Source organism: Vulpes lagopus, chromosome 12, assembly GCF_018345385.1.
Source record: "Vulpes lagopus strain Blue_001 chromosome 12, ASM1834538v1, whole genome shotgun sequence".
NCBI lineage: Eukaryota > Metazoa > Chordata > Mammalia > Carnivora > Canidae > Vulpes > Vulpes lagopus.
In genome coordinates, this window is record NC_054835.1 from 31,168,470 (window position 1) to 31,180,987 (window position 12,518).

General features: G+C 36.5%; 1 protein-coding gene across 8 annotated transcripts in view; it reads right to left on the reverse strand.

The window, feature by feature from the left end:
- The window catches only part of STXBP4 (syntaxin binding protein 4), a 158,071-nt gene continuing 145,553 nt past the window's right edge, over positions 1-12,518 (reverse strand). For all 8 annotated transcript variants that reach the window (XM_041724131.1, XM_041724126.1, XM_041724128.1 and 5 more), the window contains one exon: positions 1-367. In XM_041724131.1, coding sequence (XP_041580065.1) covers positions 253-367 — 115 coding nt within the window. In that variant the 3' untranslated portion in view covers positions 1-252. The remainder of the gene's footprint in view (positions 368-12,518) is intronic.

Sequence of the window (12,518 nt, forward strand, 5' to 3'; positions counted from 1 at the left end):
TTATAGAACTGTTGAATCACTATATTGCATGCCTGAAACTAATGTAACACCGCATTATACTTCAATTATACTTCAATAAAAGTAAAAAATACTCATCACAAGAAAAAAAAAAGTGTTATAAAAATAGCCTAAATCCAGAGTCTCTATTTCAGAACCTCAATAAGTAGTGTGTTTTGTTCCTATTTGTTGGGAGTCATCCACGTGGAATAAGACATTAGAAGACCATGGAGCTCAGTTTCCTACAGAAGACCATCAACTCTTCTGATCGGTAAGTTCTCTGGAACAATCCTCTTCATTCTCCTCTGAGCAGGACAGGTTCAGTGCACTCCTCACGGGATGGATCCAGGATGTCGTCTGTGTTACGTGACTTGAGAAGAACAAAGAATGCAATTATAATCTGAAAGACTGTCTGTCCTTCTACCCATCCATGCTAGTCCTGATCCCGGGGACACTGCTTCCTCCCTACTATAGCCCCTTGTGACAGGAAGTAATTGGAACTCGATCCAACAGTTTTAAAAAGTCTTGGAAAGTTTTAAGATTCAACAAAGCCCATTTCTTTTTTTTTTAAATTAGTTTTTACTTTTTTTTTTTTAAGATTTTATTTATTTATTTATGAGCGACAGAGAGAGAGAGAGAGAGAGAGAGACAGACAGACAGACAGACACAGGCAGAGGGAGAAGCATGGAGAAGCTCCATGCTGGGAGCCAGACGTGGGACTAGATCCTGGGTCTCCAGGATCACACCCTGGACTGCAGGCGGCGCTAAACCGCTGCGCCACCGGGGCTGCCCAACAAAGCCCATTTCTTTCTTTCTTTGATAAAAAGGAATGTAAGAGTATGTATTATCTTTGACTCCTTGATTTTCCTTACCTGACATTCAGTTCTCAAGTCCTGGGACTATCCTGCTGAAACATCTGTGGGTTTTTTTACTTTGTCTCCTCTTCCAGCACTATAGCCTGGGCCACTGAAATAGCTTGTCTCTCTGCCTGTTCTGGTTTTTTTGCTAATTTAATCTCTGTTCCAGCCAAGAGATCTTTCTAAATGGCAAATCATACACTGTTGCTCACCTGCTAAAAGTTCAGTGTCAACCCATGCCTTCTGGATCAAACACATACTCCATAGTATGAAATACCTTTTTTTTTTAAAACCTGCCTCAACAATACTTTCTTCTCTGCTATAGTCTTCTTCCCTCCTATCTTGCTTATCTACTTAACTCATACTAATTCTAAAGAACCAAATCTCCCTCAAAATTCTTCCAATCTGTGCTCCTGATCTTATGTCTTATGATAGTCTATATATGTGCCTGTTTATTTTCAGGACTTTTGAGTAAGAAGCTCCTTAAGGGCAGGAACTGTGTGTCTGAATTTATGGTGCCTAACAGATGTGCTCAGAATGAATGACTAGGCATTTCAGGGAAGAACAAAAGCAAAGGTAAGGAAGGATGTCCAACAGGTCCAGGACATGTTCAAGAAGTGGTGAAACATCACAAAGTGTGCCTGTACCTGGTAGATGGTGTTTCTCAGACCTAGTGTCCAACGCTCAGCGTTTGCCTAATGAATCTCCTAAATCCACCACTATCTGCCCAGCTACTGACTGTTGGACAGGCAGCTCCCAGAATTAGGATGCTTTATTTCTTCTTCCTCAATATCCTTTCTTCCACTGGCTTACTTCACTGCCCTCATCCATCTAGATCCATCTACCCCACCCCCCTCCTATTCAAACTCAACCTTGGAAGTAGTATCATGTCTTAGATCGAGGGCTGGCACTTACGAGGATCAGATAAAATGGGGGGAGGGGTACCTAAAAGTTTCTCCTACATTACAGAATAACATTTCTAAAGTGTGTATTTAATGTGCTTTTAGTAACATTTAGGTAAAGAAGATAATTCTATGGTCAAATAGGTTTGAGATACAACATTAGGTTAAACAGAGCTAAATGGGTTTCTTTACTGCAGGATTTCCTGAAACCTTAACTATATGAACATGTTTAGGACTCTCCAGCAGTATGCAGTATTATTCAAACTAACATGTCCCTGCTAGCACCCATGGGACTAGTATCCCACAGAGCACGATCTGGGAATGATCACAAAAATGCACTTACTTTATTGGCTGTTGATGACAATAACTGGAAAATGTTGGACTTAGTACAAATGGGCAGTTTCAGTGTCAGTGGTAGTTTGATTTGTTTCTGACCCTATATCCCCAATTCCATGCATATCCCCCAATACAAATTGTTCAACTCCTCAGTTTAAATACTAAAATTCATCTTTCCTTGGAAGATCACTGATAGTTTCATGATGGTGTAAATGAATATAAGTTGTTTTATAAGAATCAAAGTGGAGGTGGCAAGGCCCAAACATTTTTGTAATTTCAAAAGCTCAGAGTGTGGTTAAGTGGTACAAAAAATCATTATTCTCTTGATGGTAATCCACATTACTATTATCTCTTTAAAATGGTTTATGGTTTAACTGGATTTCTTATTACGGAGGCTAAACTTACTAAAGCTTTGGATTCTGCACAGGTTAACTTCATTTCAAGGTCTTGGGGTGGGGTCGGGTGGGAGGTATGGAAAGCTGGAAGTCTGCCTAAATTGAAAGTGGTTTTAAAGAAATACTAATGAGTGTAACATAAGAGGGCCAGGATGCCGCTGCAAGGTGAAATGAGGACACATCATTCTGTATAAAGCACCTGTTTAAAACTAAAAGGAAAAACTTGATGAGACAGTTTTGCTAATTTTAAAATCTTGGTGTATTTACTTTGATGTTTACCAGCACATTTGTAATATTTTAGTCCAAAGAAGAGACTTTAAATTATTATAAATCTTCCCTCCCCAACAATGTCCTCTAATTAGGGAGTGTAGGAAGGAAGGCAAATAGGAACAACCACCTCAGGGACAAATTCAGGTGCCTGCTTTCCTATTAGACTTTTTGAAAAATGATATTCTTATGCTAAAGCCATTATTACTGCCTATATATGGACATTCCATTAAATCTGTAATGTAAATGAAACAAAAGCAAAATCTCTAGGAAAAAATGTAGTTATTGACTCTGAACAATGACTAATAGGAAGTTCCACTAGAAAGTCATCCTTGCCAGGAAACTTCACTAAGCGCTTTCTTATCATAAAATCTACATCTGATCTTCTTCCAAATATAAAAGTAACACCACAAAATATTGATTAAACTATGTTCACAGCATACTTCTTGGTATATGTTTAAAAAACACATACCCGAACATCAAACATGCACTTACAACAGCTACTTCCTAGAAAAAATAAAACAACCAACAAAAGGTTAAGGTTTCTGTGCTTTATGTACATATTTTACACCCCGGTCTTTTGTAAAAACAAAAACCAAAGCTTTTAAAACTCAGGTAATGCATGTGAAGTGCCTGGCAAGGGTAGATATTCAATAAATGATCATGGCTAGTTTTTGTTTTTGTTTGTTTGTTTTTGTTCTGATAATTAGAACTTTGTGATTATTGCAAGAAAAACTTGGAATTCTTCCTATGATGCTGGAGCAGGGCCAGTTGTGTGTATAGCATTCCATTTTATGTCCTGGTGACCATTGTGCCTAAAGAGCTTTGACATAATCGGTATGATGAGATAATCCCAGATTTACTGGCTTGGAGAACATTCTAGCATTAGAGATATTTCCTCTTTGATTTGTGTGCTTGGTAGCAACTGAGAAGAGAGAGAATAAATCAGCCCTGTTGACTCTGTTTAATTAATAAAAACCCCATGGTTCATAAAGTGAGATGCTCCTACTTAGTATGAAAAATTTAGAGGTCTGGAGAATAAATGAAGCTGACTATGGAATGTAAAAACGTTCCATTTGAACATACACTACCTCTGGCAAATGTTCCGGCAGAGTGTGCATCTGACCTGATTTGGGGAGCAATCAACAGCAGTTCAGATATATTTGAAAATATAAAAAGCATCCTACTACTTGCCTCTGAGTGATTGCCAGATCTGTTGTTGGAAAACAGTAATAGTTGATCTAGGAAGATGATAGTGTTGTGTTTTTTTTCTTTTATAATATTAGTAAATTGAAAGACATATTTTAGGGCTTATAAAAAAAAAGCCCTAAGAGAACATGCTTTATTTTATTGGCAAAGAAATGTAAGTGAATTATTTAAATCCCATTATAATTACCCTCCTTATGTTTCTTACCTCCTAGCATGCAAAATGCTTTCTTTCAAAATAAAAAATTTAGGACAGCCTTTAAGAGAAAAGTGGCTTAAAGACAAAAAGTATACTAGCTTTGAAGAAATTCATTCTTAATAACCATCTGTGATGATGAAAGAGGTTCTTTTGTTAAACTTCATTGTAAATGGCACTATTTATATATCATTGTGAATTTAGCAAGATTGCATATATAATTAGGTCATCTTTAAGATAAGGTTGCAAGATAATGAACCTAAGTAATTAACTTGCAATGTCCTTTTTTTTTGTTTTTTTTGGAGGGTGGGGGATAATCCTATGCATATAATGTTCCTATGAACAAGAAAATAAAGATAAGTAATATATGTTACTTCAATCTGTTTCTGGCATCAGTATCTTGGAATTACTGGAAAATTTTACAACTGGCCATAAACTGCACATAGAAATAACAATAAAAGATTTATACTTAAAAAGTAGTCCCAATTAAAAACAAATTAGAAGGTAAGAACAGAAAGTGAACCATGTTAATAAAGTTATTAAAAAGTCACCAAATCTTGGTGAGGCAGTATGTAATCTTGCTAGACGCTGGTTATGAGAATGACTAGGATAGTAATATGAAGAGTTGGAATGGACTGTTTAAGAGAAAATTGCAAACTGTCCCACTGAGATATAAAGAATTCCCTCTTACATAATTTTGTAAATACACCCCTAAACTCAAAATGGGTACTTCTCAGTAATTAATTTTGTAAATATCACAAAACATTTCCAGTATTTTGTAATTAAACATTTGGAAATACAGTGGGACTCTGACCAATATTAGCAGGATCCCACCCAAATCTTTATGGTCTTCAAGACAAATTTCTTTTTGCTACATATTTATGGCAATTTATATAAAAAATACTTATCTTTTGAAAATTTAAAAAATCTAACTAAAAAAGCTTCACATCTCAGGTATCACATTATCATTATTATTTTAAGAATCTAAAGCTATAATAATACATAAATTATGCAAAATATTGGAAAAATTGCTGTCACTAGACTTATAAAAGATGAACACTGAAAATTCCTGAGAAGAATATGAAAAATATAAATTACAGTCTTTAAATCATATACACAGGTTTATATTGCTGTCAATTACTGTACAGAGCCAAAACATCCCAGGTCCAAAGCTGATACAAAGAAACTGTCCTATAGTCACAGATTACAGTTTTGGGCAACTCTTAAAAATTGATAATTTTTTTCATTGTGATAGGATTAAAGAATATAGAAGGCCTCAAAGAACATGTCCTACTGTTACTTATACACTAAACTATTAAATACTAATAAACACAGAATTTTCAAGTTTGTTTATTTGTACATTCTCATGTACCCTCTGGCAGTGCCCACCAAACTTTATGTTCTCCCTTCCATATCACATGATTGTTACCAGGAAGTAGCTGCTCAAGCAGAAACTACCTGTCCAGGCTATCCTTATTTGAGCATGTGACTAGTTCCTGCCACTTAGAGAACTGATGCTTATCTCTTGTGGGCCAGTGGTTTTTAGGAAACTGGAGTACCTTATCTATTCTTAACTCTTAACTCTTCATCCACTAACTGAAGGCAGAGGATTCTGAGGACCTAGGGGATTGCAGAGCCATGAGCTAGGAGGAGCTGGTACCAAAGTCACCAGCTAAAGAAAAGAAAAGCCACTCATCAGCCAGGAAACTCTGCATTGACTAGTATATGAGTATTAAGCCACTGAAAGGTGGCATTTTACTATAGAAGTTAGTATCATTCTAATTCGTCAAGCAAGAAGAGAGTATTTAAAAATGAAGCCATGACTATTACTTCCCCAGTAAATACATGTACAACTTCTCCAAACTAAAGAGGCTGGCTTTCTAAAATATAGAAGACAGGCAATAAATATATATTTTTATGCTATTTAAATAGGTCAATAATCAAAAGACTATCAGAATATAGATTAATGAAAACTAAATTTAATTGGAAACCACTTTACAAGACCATGGCCAGTTTCCACCTTAAAGTCTCACTTACGAATACAAGTGCATGAAATATAGAAGCTACTTTAATTTGTAATGTTCAGATGTTTCACTTTATTTATCTAATAAGTTTAATAAACATCTGATTAAGTATATTTTTCTTAATTACCACATTTGAAGTCTTAAAAAACTTAAAATTATTTGAAACAAAATTACAACTAATTTTACTTATTCAAATATTAATATATTAAAAAAAGATTTTATTTATTTATTCATGAGAGACACAGAATGAGAGAGGCAGAGAGATAGGCAGAAGGAGAAGCAGGCTCCTTGCAGGGAGCTCGATGCAGCATTGGATCCAAGGACCCCGGGGTCATGCCTTGAGTTAAAGGCAGACGCTCAACCGCTGAGCCACCCAGGCTCCCCCTAATATTATTTTTCTAACTACACTAAAAATATAAAAATATGAGTGTACATATTTTATCATAAAATAATTGAACATTCTAAAATCACAAAACTGGATGGGATATCGAAAGAGTCCCTCTGCCACCATCTCTATAGCCTTAATGTGTTCTAGCAAAGTATTATTGACTCTGTAATACATAAGTGCAAAAGCCACTGGAGAATGAGTACTATAAAGCAGAAACTTTCAATTATGGTAAAACATTATGGGATAAACATCAAACATGCCATCAACCTTTATAGTTCTCTCATCAACTACAATACTATTTCTAATAGTACCATATTGGACTTGTGAATCAATGGACTTAACTGTCTTTTAGAACCTTAGTTTATCTTGAAGAAGAGAAAAAATTATACTTATCATCCTCATCTTATATATGGGGAAACTAATACTAAAAGAAGTAAAATAACTTACGTCAGGTCATAAAACTGTGTTAGAGTCAGGATCTGGACCCAAATCTGACTTTTGGGAATTTAGCCATTCTGTTAAACTCCTCTCTGAGGCTCTGTTTTCTGGGTGGGTTTCAACAACAATATATATGGCAGTTCTGGGATGGGTTAAATGATCACCCTAAAAGGGCCCTTCAGTTTTATAAGATGAGATAATTAAAGATGTGTTGACTGATCACAGGTTACACAGTCTAAGGCATTTTTTAAAGCACTTGCCACAAAACTCATATTTTTATTATGTACAAATAAAAAGTACTAGCATAAGCCTGCTTTCCCAGAGGTCTTATACTTTCACATTGTGAAAATTAATTCTTAATATGTCTGTCTTTTTGCCCACCAGGTTGTTAACTTCCAGAGGGCAGAGAAGCATTCTATGTATCTTTACAATCTCAGTGTGAGGCTCACAGAAAATGAAGGTCAATATATATATGATGCATAGATCCATCAGACTTTTCAATGATATTTTTATTATATCATGAGTAAAAATGCTCAAAAGTGATAGGCTAGCTTATTTATAATTGAGGATCAGATAAAACAATCCTGAGATGTGATAATACAGTAGCCTCACTTGATTCAGAAATACACATATAAAAACTCAACTTTATCAGGAAAAAGTTCAATTGATTTAAATAGCATAAAAATTGCTAAATAACGGGGACTACTAACTCTCCTCCCCAGTATTCTAACATCCAAGTAACTTGAAAAGGTCTATTCATATATTTGGCAATAACTGAACCACTATGATAATTCAAACAATTCTGACTAGAGTTATTTGCTAAGTAGCCAGTTATATGTAAACTTACTCAAATCCCAGGATTTAAGTTATAATTGTTTACATCGAACAAATACTATTGTTAGCTAAACAATTTTGTGTTAACTGGTAGTATACAATGCTACCAAAGAAAAAGAAATATGATAGTTAAGTGGTGGCTAAGAGCTCACCCTATCCCCTCAATTCTCTAACCATTAATGGAGTGCTCTATTACACGGAATTTTCAGCCTCTGAAATAACTCAGGATGTAGCCAAAGCCATCTAACACCCAACAAAAGGATGGAGATTTTTCATAAAGGGGCCTGGTTAATGCTGATGCTAAGTAACAAAGTTCAGCTAAGAACTAAGAAGACTCCTCCAGCTCCCTCAATGTCCTAGATCATTCGTTTGATATGGATGTTTAGGAATGTGGCAGCTGGAGAAGACTTTACATCAGATAAGCATTTTGTATTTTACAATGTTTTTTGACACTGATTTCCCAACTTGCTTTTCATACAAGCTCATAAGCCTGACTTGTCTCTACAAGTTTTACAATTGAAGAAACTGTAGCTAAGAGTGTTCAAGTCCCCTTACTTCACTATTCTTTCACACAGACTATGCAGATCTGGTTGGAAATCCCAGATTGATCATGTACTAACTGGGTTACTGTGCATTTCTGGGAAAGTTACTTAACCTCCCAGTCTCAGGGCCTAATCTAGAAAACACATACCACTTGCCTCAAGGGTGTCAAGAGATGATAACATGTATAAATGCTCTAGTTCCACGCCTGACACATTGTAGGTCCAAGTCATAACTGTTACCCTCTCTCATCCACCTCTGACTTCCTGTATTAGCTTTCTGTTGGTGCGGTAACAAGTTGCCACATAAAACTTAGTGGCTTTAAACAACACAAATTTACTGGCTTACAGTTCTGTAGCTCAGATGTCCGACATGGCTCTTGCTGGGCTAAAAATCAAGGTGTTGGCAAGGCTACATTCCTTTCTGGAGGCTCTAGGGGAGATTCCATTTCTTTGCTTTTCCAGCTCAAAGGCCACCCACATTCTGTGGTTTGTGGCCCCCATCTTCAAAGCCAGCAACATAGCCTCCTTGTCCCTGCTTCCACGATCACATCTCTTTCTCTGACCCTCTTCCACTGTTAAGGACTCATGTGATTAGACTGGACCCACCTGGATAATCCAGGATAATCTCCCTATTTTAAGACCAGCTGATTAGTAGCCTTAATTCCACTTGCAACCTTTATGACCCTTTACCATGTAACCTAATGAATTCAAAGGCTGTGGAGATTATCATGAGGATATCTTTGGGTGGGAGGGGCTCATTATTCTCCTTGCCATACTCCCATTCCCCTTAGCTGCTTCATCCACTAAAGATTAGGGCACAAGAGAAAAGGCACTGCTTTGGATTAATTCTTGCAAATGTGCCTAAAACTTGGTAAATGTATACGAAATGTATAGGAAAATAATATATTGCACTGTAATGGAGATTACTGGATAAAGAAAAAGGCGCTGGAGAATTATAGGAAGTAATTTAAGAAGCAATTGTTGTGAACTAAATTGTGTCTCTACGTCCTCCAATTCATATATTGAAGCCCTAACACATAATACGGGCTATATTGGGAGATAGGGACTTTAGGGAGGTAAAGTTAAATGAGGTCATGGAGGCCCTGGGTCCAATGGGACTGGTGTCCTCATAAGAAGAGGAAGAGACACCAGAATTCAATCTCTCTGTGCACATATGGACAAGATGCCATGTGAGGATACAGTGAGAAGTAGCAGTCTATATCCCAGGAAGAAAGGCCTCACCAGAAACCAATCCCGATGGCATCCTGACCTTGGACTTCTGGCCTCTGGAACTGTGAAAAAATAAATTTCTGCTGTTTAAGCTACTCAGTCTTGGCAGCCCTAGCAGACTAATATAGCAACCACATTAGGAAGGGAATGTGTTTGACAAAAAAGTTGGTATTTGTTAATTAATTTAAATAAAGGGTCATGGAGGAAGAGAGAATTCCACATCTGGCTAAATAAAAGTATAACTCCAGAAAGGTGATGAATATCCAAAGTACTTCTTGCAATCCCAGAGGATTTACTTATAGTATCCCAATAAAATGCTAAAAAAAAACATACTTTATGCCTCAGCCATACCTGTCATTGGTTAAATGGGGGAAAAAAGAGTTTGATGCTGGCTGTCTAGATCTGGATGTTTTATTCATTTCAGTGGGCTTTGCCATTCTGAATAACCTAAGCCAGCTGGCTGGCCTTTCGTTTAAATGACAGTTGCTCATACAGCACTTCGTATTGCTACACCCTTTCATAGATATTTATAGAAAATCCAGAGCTAGCTGTCTCAGGCTCCTGAGCAATGCAACCTCTCAGCTCCTGTCACAGGGCTTCTTACTGGCCAGAGAGTGGCATAAAGTGCAGATTTTGACCAGTGGTTTCTGTTTGCAGCTGTCATTTAAAGCCCCTTCACTGTCCAATAGCAGTACTAGAAAATAAAGGAAGGGAAGGAGAACTAATATCTGTTCAATGCTCACCATGTGCCAGCTTTTTGCCAGGGGTTTTACCCGCCTCCCCTGCCTTAATTTATTCAATTCTCAAAACAAGCCTAGGAGATATAAACTACTATCTTTGGATCTCTTGAATCTTGAATCTACTATTTCTTGAATGAGAAAAGGAGGTACAGACAATGGAAAACAATATGAATTATACCAAGGTCACAATCACAAGTGGTGCATAAACACTAGAATCCAGGGCATTACAGTCCAAACTTTTTTTTTCTTATTAATTTTGCTTCCCCAAATTGGCAATGACAGTATTCATGCATTTGATAAATATTTATTTAGTTCCTACATACACCAGGCACTGTACTAGTTACTGGATATTCTAAACCAGCTGTCACATAGATGGTTACTTCCAAACTAGTGGCTTCAATACATTTTATTCACAGCTAAGAAATATTTGGGGACAAAATATTTCAAGTCATCTTTTGATTTCTTCATTATGGTCTCATTAAGAATGAAATGCTCAGGATTCTCATGAGTGGAGAAGATAGTGAGGAGCTTATATGCACTCTCCTTATCTATGCATAAGTTAGGTGCATAGAAATTGCCCTGATACCTCATTGAGTAAGCCTTAGACTTATAGTAGTCTATGAATGGGTATTTCTCAACTCACCCAAAATGAATCAAAGTAGCCAAATTAATGAGGTCTTCAGAAGGAGGGATCCTGACGGTGTCCACTAAAAAGGAGCTAACCTAGTCTGCCAAGGATTTAGGAAAAGTCAAAAGTAGTAGCTTATTATTTCCAATCCAGAAACCATCTGTTCCTCTCCATCCTCCCCTCCAATCTCCCTGATTTCCAATTATATTAGAATTACCCAGCATAGGATCTACTTATAAAGTTAGAGGGTAAGAAAGCTTAACCCCCAATTTTTCTTTTTTGTGTTTTCTACTTATTTTATAAATGAGAGGACACAAGGTAACTTAAGCCTTTAATATAGTACGCCGAGAATGGCAAAGTCTTATTCATATATAGATCACGATCCACATTCTTTCCTATCCTAAACCTAATAGGATATCCTACCTCAAGTTAATCAAGACAATCATTTAAGGTCATTAATTTCTCTGACTGGAGACAAATGAATAAAGCCGTGTCTACCAGAAATCAGTTATCTTTTAGAGTCATTAAGGAAAAGCTTTTGAATACTATCTTATACGAACTTTTTTGGGTGGCTTGTCATTGTTTATTTCATTATTTCAACCTACTCTTTGTCTTATCACTGCTCATCCTGGCAGAGTTTCTGCATTAGCAAAATGCTCTAGAAGACTAAAGATTGGAAAGATGTGGCACGTGTCCCCCATATTTCTTCCACTCTGCACCCACAGCAGACATCTAATTGATCAGACATCATTGAAGTTGAACATGGCCTCAGAATACTTCATAAAACAATGCTTGAGACAGTGAGTTGAAATCTATTTGCCTTCCCTGCTCTAAACTAAAACTTTTGTTTTATTCAGAAATTACAGACTTCCTAGGTTCCACTTATAGGCATTTATCATGTTGTAAGTGTACTTATTCCTATGTTATGGACAAAGATTTTATAACATAAGGAGAGATCTCACATTAAAGATGTATCAAAAAAAAAGGTGTATTAACACAAATGAACACATGGAGAATTGTTAAGTTTAACTTTTAAAAACAAATGATTACAACTACTGGAAAAATCACTACTATACATAGTATAATTTCAGCAAGTATCTAATACTGATATATCTGTATTACTTATCCAGATGTATAGGTTATATACACACATATACATTTAACATACACATACAAACACACACACACACACACACACATATATATGTATATATATAAAATGCATGTTTTACATATATTGTGAAATAGCATTGTGGTAGGCATTCTCTAAGAGAGGTCCTAATGATCCTCACCTTCTGACATTCACACTCTTCTACACTGTTCCAGGGTTGGTCTGTGTGACATATGGCAGGAGTGATGGTGTATCACTCACTTTTGAGATTGGTTATAAAGACATTGTAGCTTTTGTCTTCGCATTTTCTTGCTTTCTTTCTGTTGTCTCTTGTTTTGGGAGAGGTCAGTTGTCTTGTTGTGTGCAGCCCTACGGAGAAAGGTCTATGTTTTGGTAAGGAACTGAAGCCTCCTGCCAACAGCCATAT